This window comes from Sphaerodactylus townsendi, linkage group LG06 (assembly GCF_021028975.2).
Source record: "Sphaerodactylus townsendi isolate TG3544 linkage group LG06, MPM_Stown_v2.3, whole genome shotgun sequence".
Classification (NCBI taxonomy): domain Eukaryota; kingdom Metazoa; phylum Chordata; class Lepidosauria; order Squamata; family Sphaerodactylidae; genus Sphaerodactylus; species Sphaerodactylus townsendi.
Window position 1 is genome coordinate 92,994,061 of NC_059430.1, and position 15,179 is coordinate 93,009,239.

The window sequence follows — 15,179 nt, forward strand, 5'->3', positions numbered from 1 at the left end:
AATTCTTGGATATATCTTGCTTTTGATATTTCTTTGGGACTTTGTGGTGCTCTCTATATATCCTGTAGTAATCAGTTATATGTATAAAACTGTGGTGATTCAATTTAAAACAACATACCTTAGTATTAAATGAAATAAACTGTGGCCTGCAAGGAACAGTGGAGAGGATAAACAATTGGGTGAATCCACCCGGAGGACAATAGTGTAAATACTGCCATACAAGAGTGTGGTCCTTTGAAGAGAACTTGAAATACAAATTTGGTTAGTACTGATGTATGCTTTGTCACCAACAAGTATTTTACTTTATTGAACAAGATAAAAGGTTCTTCAGCTAATACTGGTATTAGATAAGCATTATCAAGGATATAAAACCAGCACATTGAACAAAATAATCTTAAGACATGCTTTACTGGAGTCAGAACAAAAATATATTGGTTGGAGATTATTCTCTCATTTTCCAAGGCATACATAGAATTTGGACACTGTGTGCTGCACACCTAGCAAAATCCATTAATTTATGAAAAACTGCATATTTACTACCTTTCAAAAAGCAAAATGATTTTTGGTCAAAAGAAGTAAATGGGCATATTTGGTTGGAAGCATTGATGGGTAGTGTCCCTATTCAAATGTGCCCAATTGTTATGTCATGCTTGTGAGGTCAGTAAGAATGATTTGCAGTTTATATCCACAATATGCTCTTGGGCTATCCATCTTCAGACTACTGTCCATGCTGAGCGAAATGTTTGTTACTGCTTCATGGCAGCAAAATTCTTAACTCCACAGTTCCTTATCTAGTTGATGGTGCAGGTAACGGTTCAGGTAACAGAAATAACGTGTAAGTGATAAAGATGCCATATTTGCATCTTTCTTTATTCAAGGCTTACTGAATGAGCTGGTTAAAAAACATGTTGGCGATCACATGGAATTACTTTCTGGTGCCATTAATTTGTTATCACTGTTTGCTTTCTCAGCTTTTTCGTGTGCTTCTGGGGAGTATCTAGAAATGAAGAACCAAGTATGCACTAAATGTCCTGAAGGGACTTTCTCCGTAGGAAGTGGGATTCAGTTTGTTGAGTGGGATGATCTGCCAGCAGGATTCACTAACGTGGCCACTTACATGGATTCTGTGGATGGATCATCAGAGAATAAAGCAGAGAGCTGCAGCAAGTAAGACCCTTGTGGATTTCCCCCTCCCCCCATGGTCATTGATTGCCAGGCAGATTGAAACAAACCTAACCTCATCAATTAGGCTTATTTTCCCCCTTATATTCACTTCTTTCTGAAGCAGCTTACTTGTGTCTTCCACCCAGGTTCTCTGGCCAGGTTCATGTTTGCTTAGCCTGAACAAATGCAGCAGCACCAGGTGTTCTCATATCATTCATTGGGGCTCACCTTACTGATGAAGGGGAAAACATTGATGGGGTACACAGTGAGAAGAAACAATAAGTGGCATTCAGTGAACCTCTTAAAGGAGCCTGGGCCATCATTTGACCTTTGCTATGTCTCTGTGGTTGACAAACCTAGGTTCTTCCTTCTTAAGTGTTGTGAGGGACCTGGTTGATTGTTACTGGTGTTCTCTGCAAGACCACGAGGGAACAATGGGATTGGAAGGGAGGGAGCTTGGCTTTGTCACAGTTCAGGTCATTTCATTGGGGATCTAGTTGCATTTTCTGTGAGGGTGGGGAAGAAGTGGAAAGGCAACGGTCCTCTGTGAGTTTCAAGGTGAGCAGGGAGTTGAACTTGGACCTCCAGCTTGATAGGGCTTCCAGATAGCCTAGGAATTGGCCTCTATCAGCTCTACCAGCATGGCCAATTGGCCATGCTGACAGAGTGCCGATGGGAATTGTAGTTCCTGAACATCTGAGAGCCGCAGTTCCCTACCCCTGGATCTAGCCGGGGTGGGAACCTCACGGCTCTCAGATGTTCAGGAACTACAGAACCCCATCAGCCCCTACCAGCATGGCCAATTGGCCATGCTGACGAGAGCAATTCTATTCTCCACTACACCATACTGTTTTGCGCATTACCTTGTTTGTAGTTTTCGACCATCTGAACAAGTCCCAAGTGATGCTAAACTCTGGATTAAGGATTTAAACTCATGCTGCTCTAAAACTGCACAGGCTGATGCACGGCACTGTTATTACATGAATACAATCTCTGTGTAGAAAAGCCATGCGTGCTGTGATTTGGGAGCGCTGTATGGGAAATGTTTCCGTGCTGAGATTATTGTTTGCTATCTCCATTGCTCCATGACCCAATTCTGTCAATAGGGGGAAAAATCCCACTGAATTTGGGAGCAATGTTGTGTTGTTCTGAAATGAAAATCTATTTTACTTCTAACCTGGCAAACTGTTGAAAAAAAGAATCGCACCGTTCTATTTGCATATCAATGTATTCTTCTATATCACCAGTAAATACAAATTGTTGCCAGCATGAATCAGTTGCAAAAACCAATATTTTCCTAGATACTGAGAAGTTGGTTATGTTCTTTATTTTCCTCTGACTTCCTCTGGAGCCCTGCTCATTGCTTGCCTTCTAAAACCAGGCTTATTTTTGCTCCTGTTTGTTCAGATCTTCATGGAATCCTCGTGGGAATTACATTGAGTCAAACAGGGATGATTGCACCGTCGCTTTGATCTACACCGTGCTCCTGAAGAAATCTGGTTTTGTCTCCTTTGAATACCAGTATATTGACAAAAATATCATCTTTGAGTTTTTTGTAAGGGCCTGTTTGTGCACTGAATTGAAGAAGCAGTATTTGGAAAAGTACTGTATAAGTATGCTACGTGTCTTTCCTTCTACAAGTCTCGTGAAGCTAAAGATTTGCCTCACAGACAATCAGACCAAGATTAGGCTCGGATGAAAAAATGTTGCTGGACCAACTCAGGTTCTGCTCACCTTTTGTGAGTGAGAGGCTTGCAAGACATCCTGTTCTCATGGCATCTAATCAGCAACCCAATCTAGACAAATGGTTTGGATAGAAGGTGATTTAGGAGAGACTTGTGTGTTTTTAGCAGACCAGAGCATATCGTTGGGTGGGTTTGCTAGTTAAAGCCCATGCAATACCCCATGGGCTGGGGATGGAGGCTTCTTGTAGGTTTGTGAACAGCCTGAAACTCCCATCTGGGCTATACCTGCATGTGCTTTAACTTGAAAAAGAGGCACTGTGATGGCATGTATCACAGAGGCAACCCTCCCTTTCCCACCTGTAGAAATCTTGGTGGCTATAGAAAAGAGGAAGAGTTTAGTAGCACTTTGAAGACTAAATTTTTTTTAGTAGGGTATGAGCTTTTGTGAGTCACAGTTGTTAGCTTTTGTGGATAACACTTTTCAATAGATTTGCCCTCCATTAACATGTCTCATTTCTTAATCAAAGCTATATAAATTAGAGACCACTCCTTTGTGTAAAAAAAATCTTTTCTCTTGTTCTGAAGCTGCTGCCATTCAAGTGCTCAGGATGGTGTGACTGTCTATGATGAATTATATTCAATCTGCAGGAATCCTCCTGGTTACTGGGTATAGGTAACAGCAGCTAAAAATGAACTCTGAATGCAACAGCCATGATCAAACTGGTGGTCTTAGGGAAGACTTGGTTCCCTGTCCTGCCATATTTGTGTGCTACTTTTCAGAAAACATAACTTAAATCAGTTTGGAGTATGCACGAGTGTATGGATTGCTAGATAATGCATGTGGAACATTATGAATGATGGATGAACATATGTTGGGAGTGCTTTGACAGTGTGTTCTTGCATGGCAGGGGGTTGGACTTGATGGCCCTTGTGGTCTCTTCCAACTCTATGATTCTATGAATAATAATTTTTAAAGCTACAGAAATGTTATTCGAATATTGTTGTTAGAATGATTATTACCATGATGTTGTTGGAAGGGAAGGAGATCTTGTCAGTTCTTGGAAGCTAAGCAGGGTTGGTACCTGCAAGACTCTGCAGATGAAGGCAATGGCAAACATCCTATGCTATTCACTTGCCTTGAAAAAAACCCCTGCTGGGGTCACCTCAAATCAGCAGTGACTTGATGGTGCATTACACATGCATGATGCTGTTGCCACTACTTTTGATTGACAGAAAATTAACCCAATGTTTGATAATATCCATTGTTTCAATTGACAGGTTCAAAATGACCAATGCCAAGAGATGGACTCCACAAGTGATAAGTGGATGAAGTTAACCAACAGTGGTGAATGGGGATCTCATTTTGTGAGTATGATTCGGCCCTTCTTCCTGTGAGTATGGCTTCCTATGAAGATGGCTTGGCAGAAATTCCCAAGGGGTGGTTTGCCAGCTGCTACAGAATAGCTTGTGCACCCCCTTGAAGTCCTGGGAAAAGAATGTGAAAAGATTTCTGGTGCTTTTCCTAGTCAAGGTTCTGTTTAAAGGAGAGAAGAAAATGTGGCAATGTGCAGGGCCACATGGGAAGAGTCATTTGCGATAAAGGAAATATCCATGTCCTCACCTTATGAATACCATGAAAACTTGGTCTCATCAATTTTGTATGTATTTGTTTAGGTTATTTATAGTCCACCTTCCTCCAAGGTTCAAGATTACACATGGTGAGGCAGAGTGCACATAGTGTAGCAGTCAACCAAATCAACATTCAGTAATCAATGCATTAGAATTTTTGAAGTTTGGAACCACCAGAAAGAACTGAAATATAGCATAAGTATTCACATGACACATTAGCAGTACATACATTCAGAGGTGGGATCCAACCAGTTCTCACCACTTCTGTAGAAGTGGTTACTAATTTTTTTCTGAGTGCTGAGAAGGGGTTACTAAAGCAACCTCCCTGCCCAATAGGGACTGGAGGTACGTGTGTGCAGCGGCGCCACCATCGGAACCTGTTATTAAAAATTTTGGATCCCACCACTGCATACATTACATAATAGGATCCTACTTACAAGAGACTACACTCAGCAGTATAGACCAAAATCCCTAATCATTTAGCCAAATAAGTTTGTGAACCATTTTGTAAAGTGTGATCCTATTACTTGCACAGAATCCCTAGTTCAGTTTTGCACAGTTTGTGGGAACCCAGAAGAGTGGAAGCTTTTTTGACCTCTTTGACTAAGACATTCCACAAGGTAAGGGCAACAACGGATGAAGCGCGTGTAGTTGTTGACTTTGCCCATTTGCAGGTTGGCACCTTCAGAAGCCCCTGTTGACCTGGTCCGTCTGGGTCAAGGTCTCTTCCTGCTGGATCCAAGTATCCTCTTCCTGCTGTCTTTCTATCATTTTAAGTCCTCCAAATCTGTAATACTTGCTTGGAGAAGGAGGGCGGGCTTGACCCATTCCATTGTCTCTCACTATCTGTAGTAGCATCTCTAAAAGGGCGCTGTGCGGGACTGGCAGACTGCTCAGAGAAAGGAAAAAAAGGTTTAAAATATTCCCTTCTAACCTCAAAAGCGGGGAAGGGGGGAGCCACTTCTTCACAGAGCCCTATTGCTAAAAATAATCTTTTGCCTTTCAAAAGGCCTTTGAGAGAAAACTCTCCGTCTTTCCCCCAGCTGCCAAAAGGGAGACCTTTGAGGTGTCTCAAAGCCTGGCTGCTTTTCTGTCCATATCTGTAACATGCTTTCAGATTTTAATAATAAGATGGTAAGAGTGTGAGTTGGTGGTAACCTTGACTTCTGTGGCATCAGCTGCCTGCCAGACTCCAAAGGCCTCTTCTAGTGGGTTTACAAATGAAGCAAGCAGTTGAAAGGAGACTTTGAGTTTCTGGCCCTTCCAAAACGGCAAGACAGAGGCCTCGCTAAGTCTGACCTGAAATAGATTTGTCCCTTTTATTTGCACAAACCTGTCTTATCTTACATTTTAATCTTTGGTTAAGCCCATGAGCTAAGTAAACAGGGTGAGGCTTTTCTTCTGAATAGTTTGTATTGCAAGGGAAAATATATTTGTTTTTTAAGCTGAACTGGCAGTATGATTGATTGGGCAAGATCCTTCAAAGAAGAGAGTGCACTTACTAAAAAATGCGTGTGTCAGCCTCTCTTTTTCTCAGAAGGTGTGAGTATATTTTCTGTTTGCCCTTGAAATTTGCAGCAAGGGTTAACAGGTTTTTATATTTCTTGTTAGCTACAAAAGTCATGCGGTCACTGTTAGCGTGTAAAGTTTCTATATGAGGATAGTTTCAGACCTTTGTTTTTCCAACCAGAAGATGTTTTCAGATAAACCTTTCTATCAATGAACCTCCTTACGTGCTGGAAACAGTTTTGGGACTGGTTTTATGGAAATGCAACTGACATACTCAACATGTCTGAATCAGGGCTGTTTCTGTGTGTTCATAGATTCTGGGGAGAGACTATAACCAGAGCCTCTTTCTTTTGTTGAGTCTGTTGAGAAGAAAGATAAAGTAAAAATGAAGTCAATAAATACCTCAACAGAACCCTGAGAGATAGGTTAGAAAAAGCTATAGTGACACAGTGAAGTTTGCACAGATGACATTAAAAAAAAACCTAACCTTAAAGGTCCATACCTACCACTGTTAAGTGGTTCTCACTAATCACTTTTCAGTTCCATGGTGTAGGTAAATCAGCATATAAGCTGGTAATTATAGGACAGTGTTTTGTTACAACATGGAAAAGAATGTGACGGGCTGTTCAGTTCACACTTAAAATGTAAAAATGAGATCTCATTGACCATGCTAGTTCATTTAAAATAATTAAATAGAAGCAATAGAAAAACATCTGATTTATTGGGATTGAAAGCCACAGCTAGATTTTGATTTGTATGTTAAAAACTAATTTCCTCAGGATTTCATTATAGATCTGCAATTTAAAATTACCACAGAATATAATCTCAGGTTTTGGTAATCCTAAAAAATACAATGCCAGAAAATCTCACTTTTTGAATACGTCTTTGAGCGTGGTCAAGTAGCACAAAGCCATCTCAGTTCTGTGTCAGCTCTTCACTATTAAAGGTATGGGCAGAGGAACTGAATTCCTGGTCTTTACTGACCCAGACTAAATATGCCAGGTCACAGGGTAGAATAATGACCCCTGGGAGTAGCAGATGTGTTCTGGGACTAGAATGGCAGGTCCCAGATTAGAAGTGTTTTGTGACTGGAATGCTAGATCCCAGAGTGGAATAATAGCTGCTGAGAGAAAGAGAGGAGACTTGAGCAGCACAATGGCAGCAGCCCTTCTCTCAGCCTTCCATGCCTCATCCAGGTGTGTGTGAGGAGGGGGGGGGGAGAAGAAACAAAAAAGTTCCTTTTTGGCTTTCTCTACAAGGAAGGAGCTCTTCTTTTTCACACAGGGGCAGTTCAAAGGGAGTGGGAAATCATGTGGGAAGTAGAACTCAAGACCAGTCTTTCACCCTGCCTCTATGCTGGATAGCTTGGTGGCTATGCTCCTCTTTTCACAGTCCAGCCTGGATGCCTCACAAAGCCATTGTGAAGGGAGAGGTGCAAAGCAAGGAGCTTCAGCCTTTGCAGAATGCAGCACATCTGTTTCCTGTGCCCTTTGATCATATTTCCTCCCCGGGGCAGTTTTCTTCCCATTCAAGGCAGGGGCACATCTAGTGAGAGGTGTGCAATATTTGGGGAGGGGAGAGGGTGCAATTTCAGGGCTTGCCCTTGGTGCCATTTTCTGTAGATATTCCCTTGGGGAGGGAAGAGGAAGATGGAAGTAGTAGGAGAAGCTGGGAAGGAAGTGATCCCCTCCCCTGTTTCCACCTGATTCCTCTTGACTCCCTCCTCCACTGCCAGAAGCTGCCACTGCAAGTTCTCATTGGTCAGCAAGTGACCATTTAGGGCGGCCTACCTGTGATGCGGGCTGTGGTTGGATTCAGCCGTGGCAGTGAAGCTGCGTTCTGAATCTCTGCTCTGTAAAACATCATGAAATGTCTAATCCATTTAAATTGTCAGGAAAATATGCCTCTGCAAGCCTATCCAGGTTGTCATCCACAGAGTCTTGTTCATAGATCTGCTAAGGTAACCTTTTAACTTCCCTTTCATTTTCTTTCCCAGATAACTCTGAAACCAGGCACTAATATATTATACTGGCGAACGACAGGGATCTTTATAGGTTCTCAAGCCATGAAACCTGTATTAGTGAAAAATGTCACCATTGAAGGTATAACTTTTGAAAGTTTTAATTGTATCACAGTTACATAGACAGTATATTTTGGCATTGTACATCAGCTTACTATCTCTACACTTCATGGTTCTTTAAATAGCAACATTGCTTAGTTTTTGGAGAAAGTATAAAGCATGTGGTTTTCCTTTTGCACTTCTTCCCTCTGGTCCTCCTCTTTATCTGTACTGGGATATTTAGGTTTAAAATGCCATGAAAAATTGTCCAAACTTTTGCTATTGGCTCCTTGCTGGGAGTTTCAGTTACAGGGTAAATGATGACCTCTGCTGGCAGGTCTTTAGACTAGCAAAGAGACCAAAATGGAGGAGGAGTGGTACTGGCATAATTTTTAGATGCACTCAAATACTTTGATTTTGTGGCACTTATCCTGCGAAAATGTCCTTATTTTTTGCTCACTGAAAATGAAAATTCTGATGCTACAAGAACAGTGTAGTTGATCAGATCAATGATAAGTTCATGTTGGTGTGGTACAGAGACTGTCAAATGATTGTGTAAATACATGGAGAGTGTGGATCCATGCACCACCACTCCAAGATGTCACCCCACCCTTCCAAAACCATCTCTACCCTCCATCCCTCCGTTGACTTTTTCATGATTTAATATGTGGCAGCTGTTGTACAGATGTCCCAAATAAGCTACCCCTTAAATTGGTTTCCACTGTGTTGCCAGAAATGGAAGTATCATTGTGCTTCAAGGCAAGCAAAACTTTCTTCTGGATAATAATTGCCAACCTCCAGGTGTGGCCTGGAGATCTTCTAAAATTTCTTCTGATCTTCAGATGACAGAGATCAGTTCCCCTGGAGAAAATGGCTACTTTGGATGGAGGATTCCGTAGCATTAAATACCCCACTGAGGTTCTTTGCCTCTCCATACCCCACCTCTGCCTACCCCCAAAACCTCTGGGAATTTCCCAGCCTTAAGTTAGCAGTTTTATTCTTGGTAGTTGCAGTTTTTGTTTCACATAGTGGTAGGCAGCTGATGGCCTGGGACTCAGTCTGGCCTTATCTGCTCACCCCCAGCATAATCTCTCATGCTGGGATTGCTCAGAATCATATTGTGTATGTCTTGAGGCAAGTGTAAAGATGAGATTAGGTGCAAAATACACTTACATTAGAGCTTTCAAATGCTACATATACCATGACATGACTTATTATTGCACCTCATTTGCTCTTTTGTGAAGGTGCAGAAAATGCTCCTGGCTGAATTGCTCTGGCTGTTTCTGTTTTGTGTTGCAGGAGTGGCCTACACTTCGGAATGCTTTCCCTGCAAACCTGGTACATTTAGCAATGTCACTGGCTCATCGACTTGCCAGATCTGTCCCAAAAATACTTACTCGGAAATGGGTGCTAAGGCATGCACTAAATGTCAAGAAGAAGCTCACTATGCAGGTATGGAGCACGACAGAGTGCAAAGGGCTGATGCACACAGTTGCTACTGGTGGTCGTCTTTCATCTGTTATGTGAGAGTGGGATAGCTGTCATGATTCTTTATTTCAAAGGCATCTAGCCAAAACTCGTTTTAATAACACAATGGCAAAAGGAGCATTCAGGAAGAATGAACTTAAGCAGTGCTAAGCATTCAAGGGCTTCTGTTGGGAAAGAGCTCTACAAAAATGGTTCTGAGCAGCTGCAACCTTATTTGCTGAAAAGGAACCAGTGCATTTCTCTAACTTGCACTGTTTTCTTTCAGATGAAGGCTCCGGCCACTGTAAGGAGCGACCACCCTGCACCAACAATGACATTTTTCAAATACACACACCATGTGATCAGGATGGAAAGGTGAGTGGCAGACCATCCCAGATTTCACTTGTGGACCCTTTGCAAAAATTTGTGGATAGCACCTAAATGCCCAAAAGACAGGAATTTTCTGAATTCTGCTTTCACCTTGGATGGTTTGTGTGATTTTCAGAAAAAAAGGCTTATCCATCTCCTGTCTTTTACATGTCTGCAAAATCTTTTTTTAAAGATATTTTTTACTGGCAAAAATTTACAGAAAAGGACGAAAAATTATAAAAATGAAAAATAACATAAATGATGATGACAACATAACATGGATTTGCATTTATAATATAAGCTTTTATTAACTACTATACTGAATAAAAACAACTTTTATAAATCCTTCAGTATACTTAAAGTCTTTTTTCATGTAATGCAGATCCAAGTGAAAAAGAAAATAAAAACCAAAAAGAAAAGGTTTTAAAAAGAAACCAAAAAGAAAATGAAAGAAAAAACTAGGAAAGAAAGGGCCGGGGGGAGAAGGCAGCTTCTAGGAGCTTACACCAGCAAGAACAGAGGAAGACCCAACATGGGATGGATTCACTCAATAAAGGAAGCAACAGACTTCAGTGAGCAAGACTGTTAATGACATAATGTTTTGGAGGTTACGAATTCATAGGGTCACCATAGGTTGGAAGTGACTTGACACACACATCTGTATAGATCCATTTGAAGTCTCTGACACTGCTTGGCTGGTAAGGATAGCACTCATAGAACAAGTGGTTCAGATTTTTAAACTGAATATGAAATAATCATTCAATCACACTAGAAATGGACAGAATGGATTGTGAGATATCATGAGTCGCTGTACCATGGGTCACAATACACCTGCTAGTATATGTCCAATAAAAAGTCTATTGTGGCAAAACTTTTGTTCTTAGTCTGCATTCACTCCACGTTCATGTTCTGTTGTACAAAAGCTTATGTTGTAAACATTTGTATCTTGACTAGACTTGCAAACTCATCGAAATTTATGAAGATAGTTTCCAGTGGGTAGCCATATTAACCTGTATTGATTGAACAGAACTAGAGTCCAGCAACATCTTAAAACCAATGAAAATTTCCAAGGTATAAATTTTTCGAACCCATGGAGGGAATTGGGTGGGAAAATCCACTGTTGGAAGTGGCAAGCAGCCGTGGATTTGCCCTCCCTGGGTCACTTGCCCCAGCCAAGGAGAGAATTTGCCTGCTTGCAGCCACCAACCTGGTGGTGGAAAACGGCACAGGATGCTACACCAGCATCCCTGCACCCCCACTGGTGCAGCAGGGGTGGTCTGGGGCATGACTTTAGTCGGCTCCTCCCCAGCCGTTGGCCCCATTGTTCTGGCAGCTGGGACGGCTGACTTAACGCACCAAAAAAGTTCCATTAAGTATGTTCAGATCAATAGGGGGTTCCTGCCAGCAGGGAGGCTTTTCGGAATTTTAAGCCTCCCCATGCCATCAGAAAGCCTCTTTAGGAGTGGCGGTCCGGTGCATCAGTGCCATTACCGCTGGGCTCCCAGCCACTTGAATGGAGCTGTCTAAGTGTCAAAACTCACCTCACGAGATCTGTCAAAGTAATCTTTGACTCATGAACCAGAAAATTCGGGGCTTTTAAAAAGGTGCTGTTGGTGTCAGATAGAATGTGAGATATCCTTCAGGTCACATGGTATTGTACTTTCTGCAAGCAACCTTGGAAATACAATGTGTGTGTAACTGAGCCTCCAAGTTGCTTGCCGTAATTCGAAATCGTCCACTATATGAAATGTCATGAACACCACCCATCCCTCAGACTTCCTTGTTGATGCACAGGCTCATATGCCTTTCTTCTTGCTCATGTTTTAATGCAAGCTAGGGTGACATTTGCCCCTCAAGATGCAGGCTGACTGCCTAGCAAGAAACTTCCAATTGCATTTCAGAGAAAGGAATACAAATGTTGAATGATGAGCAACTGCGAGCTCTTTTGACTTCCAACAGAGGCCTGTTTAAGCAACAAGATCAATATATGCCCCCTCCCTTAAAATGATATGAGCATTTTTCCAAAACTGTTTTTCTTGTAGTGTTTTTGTTTACACCATATGGTCCAGTGACAGCTCTAACAAGAGCTTTTAAATTAAATTGAGACTCTTTCTATTGATATCAGATTAGGTAGCTCTTGGCTATATGGATTTTTATTACATGTGTTGCCCACAAATAGTGCTTTAAGATAGTAACAATGGCATAGTTCACTTGATAAAGGAAGGGTGTTTGTAAACTAGGTCTGAAACAATTAGACTATTGAATGTAAAGAATAGGGGTTCGAGCCCATGGATCTGTTTGGCTAGCAGAAGTGCTTTTCTCCAGGAGTAGGATCCTTCTCCTGGTGGGAGACACTTGAAGAGAGAATCTGGAGTGTAGAGAAGGTCCCTACTTCCAGAAAAAAATAGTATCTACCAGCAGAGTGGATGCTACTAGTGTATCTCCTAGTGAGGTTGAAGAAGCCTACCTTGTGGCAGGTTTGTGGGTAGCATTAGACAACAGACAATGCTTGTTTTTTAATTTTATTATTAATTTTTACCACTATTCGTTTGTCATATACTGGTTAGCTGCTGCCATATTTCCAAGTCTCATTTGTGCAAGATTCATTGGTGACTATAATTTGTGCCTTAATTTTTTCCTTTACCTTTCTTTACTCTTTCCTTTCTCTCTAGCTATTCTGTTGTCTTCCTGCACTTGCCTAAGAGGTGACAGACACTTTCTTAAACACCAGGCATAGTGAAACCTTAATTATTTTATTTTGTGCCTTATTTGTTTTAGACTCGGCTCATGTACAAATGGGTCGAGTCCAAGATCTGTAGGGAGGATCTTCCTGGAGCAGTGACACTGCCCCCTTCTGGAGAGAGGAAGGAGTGTCCCCCTTGCAATCCGGGCTTCTACAACAACGGCTCCTCCTTCTGCACTCCTTGCCCTCAGGACATGTTTTCTGATGGAACCTGGGGTATGAGAGTTTAATGTTATCAAAACTGTTGGTGCAGTTGGTTTTCATTTTATTCAGTAGTTTTCATAGTGGTGGGACAGAAGGTATATTCGCTTGGTATGTTTACAGATGGATTACTGCAAATAATTTTTAAAAAACCTGTTTGACCAAAGACCAAGTAGGGAATCAAAGGGGTGCGTACATATCCCAAGTGCAGTACTGCCTCTATGATAGCCACAATAACATTTTCTACTTTCTCTTTTAAAAATGGTTGGACATCTAATATAATATAGTTACAGCAGTTCCTCAGTGGAACAAGTTTCCTTGGGAGGTGGTGGGCTCTCCTTCGCTGGAGTTTTTAAAGCAGCCGCTAGATGGCCTTCTGACAGCATTGCTGATTCTGTGAACTTAAACAGATTGGGAGAGGAAGGGCAGGAAGGGTTGCAGCAGGGCTTGGTTTTCATGGCTGCTCCTTACATGCCCAGGGTAATGCTGATTACCACTTCAAGGTCATGAAGGAATTTCCCTCCAGGCCAGATTGGCCATGAATCCTGGAGTTTTTTTGCCATCTCCTGGACATAGAGTAGGGATCACTGGGGGCAGGGGTATGTGTTTGTGGGAGGGGGAGATAGTTGTGAATTTCCTTCATTGTGCAGGGGTTTCTATTAAATGTCCCTGGAGATCCCTTCTAACTCTATGATTCTGTCTCCTTTATTTTATTTCACTTTGCAAAAGCAGTCACTTCTGATATTTTCAGAAGTGGATTTGCTAGTGTATTTAAATTTTTTGCTGTTCATGGCTGACAAAATTGTCACTGACAAGAATTTTCAGAGAGACTGAAGAAGAGAGTGTATATTTGAATGGCGTAGCACCAAGGGAATAGAGGGGGTGTGATGCTTTGGTGCCAGAGTGAATGTGGAAATAGACCCAGATCCTAAGAGAGACTTGAAACTGCTGCTCTGTTAATCTCCCAGCCTTTTCTTGTAGCATACAGTGTATGTTGTATTGACTTTATATGGAACATTCCCTAGCCTCCACCCCAAATTGTACATAGCCGAATAACATCATTGTATGTTTGGTTAACCTTGACTAGTGGCCTTTAACCTTTCTGAACTCACCTTTAGGCCAACATACTATACAGTCTGTTCGGTCCCCAGCTTTAGTACAGGTAGTCATGTCCAAAAATAATAGGTGCTGTTCTTTACAAGCTTGGAAAGAATGGAAGGGCGTGAAGTAGGTACCTCTGACAGGCAATTGGACTGGGGGAAAGGTGGGTGTTTCCTGATCCTGGGGAAATAACACAAAAGGCAAGAGGAGGGGGGTATTCAGGCAGTGAGGGAATGTGTTTCGAGGCTGATTTTGTGTGACTGGAAGAGTAAAGGAGCGAGCTGTTTATCATAGACTAAATGTTAAAAATAACATGGAAATTAGCTACATCCTTACACGCAAACTGCAGTAGAGCCATCAATGCCCGGTTATTGTCTCCCATCTCCAATTTACACATGCAGTAGTTGCCACAAGCAGAAGAAGCTACATATCTGCAATATGGCATGACTTAGCACAGGGCTGGAGCAAGGGGGAACTGTGCCTAGGGCACTTGTGCGCCCCATGCCCCTGCCACGCCTCTGCCCACCCCCACCATGCCCCCAGAATGCCCCCACACCTGCGTGCACCCGGTGCATCACACCCCCTCTATTCCCTTGGTGCTACGCCATTGTCTTAGCTATCCAGGGAAAAAGGGTTTTGTATCACACTATGACTGTTGACTTAATTAGAATACCAACATTGTTTTCTGAAGAGATGTTGCAGTGCAGAAAAAAGGCTGGAGGGCAGGATTCAGAAGTGAGTTGGGATTGGGGAAGGTGGGCCTCCCCTTCATTATTAAAATGGGGGATTCCTAAATTTTCCTTGACTGCAAATCACTTCCTGCAACCCAGAAATTACCTCTGATACCAGGTAGGTAGATCTGTAACAAGGAAAAAGCATTTTGCATCTGTGCAAAGAGTGTGTCCTCTTTGCAGCTGGACACTTGATTTTTGTTATTTAGATCCTCAGAGAGACCCTCTTTTGCCCCAATGAAAGGAGATGTGCCTTGAGACTGACTGGACATTGTGCCCCTTGGACTTCAGTACTTCTGATTCTGTAGTGAAAAGTTCTGGAGTTTAAATCTGCCTGAGCATTATGCATATTGAGTCATTTAGCTCCAACCCCACATTTCTTGCTGGTGAGGTGGTAAAGACAAGAACTTGGCAGTAGTTATTCACTAGTGGATAAAAGGCATTCTGTACAATTTTGGAGGAATGCATTCCTTTGCACGTGCAAGTTATGATTAGGTAGTTTGCGATTAAAGATTAAAATT

General features: G+C 42.1%; 1 protein-coding gene across 3 annotated transcripts in view; it reads left to right on the forward strand.

Annotated features, from left to right (window-relative positions):
- The window catches only part of ELAPOR2 (endosome-lysosome associated apoptosis and autophagy regulator family member 2), a 58,908-nt gene that overhangs the window by 17,613 nt on the left and 26,116 nt on the right, over positions 1-15,179 (forward strand). For 2 of the 3 annotated variants that reach the window (XR_007244762.1, XM_048499476.1), the window contains exons 3-9: positions 972-1,167; positions 2,572-2,719; positions 4,128-4,214; positions 7,984-8,089; positions 9,346-9,498; positions 9,800-9,888; positions 12,661-12,841. Coding sequence is in view for 2 of the 3 variants with exons in the window: in XM_048499476.1 (XP_048355433.1) it covers positions 972-1,167; positions 2,572-2,719; positions 4,128-4,214; positions 7,984-8,089; positions 9,346-9,498; positions 9,800-9,888; positions 12,661-12,841 (960 nt within the window). In the remaining variant the exon portion in view is untranslated. Of the gene's footprint in view, positions 1-971; positions 1,168-2,571; positions 2,720-2,964; positions 2,985-4,127; positions 4,215-7,983; positions 8,090-9,345; positions 9,499-9,799; positions 9,889-12,660; positions 12,842-15,179 lie in introns of those variants that run through there. The other variant, XM_048499477.1, reaches the window with a different exon arrangement.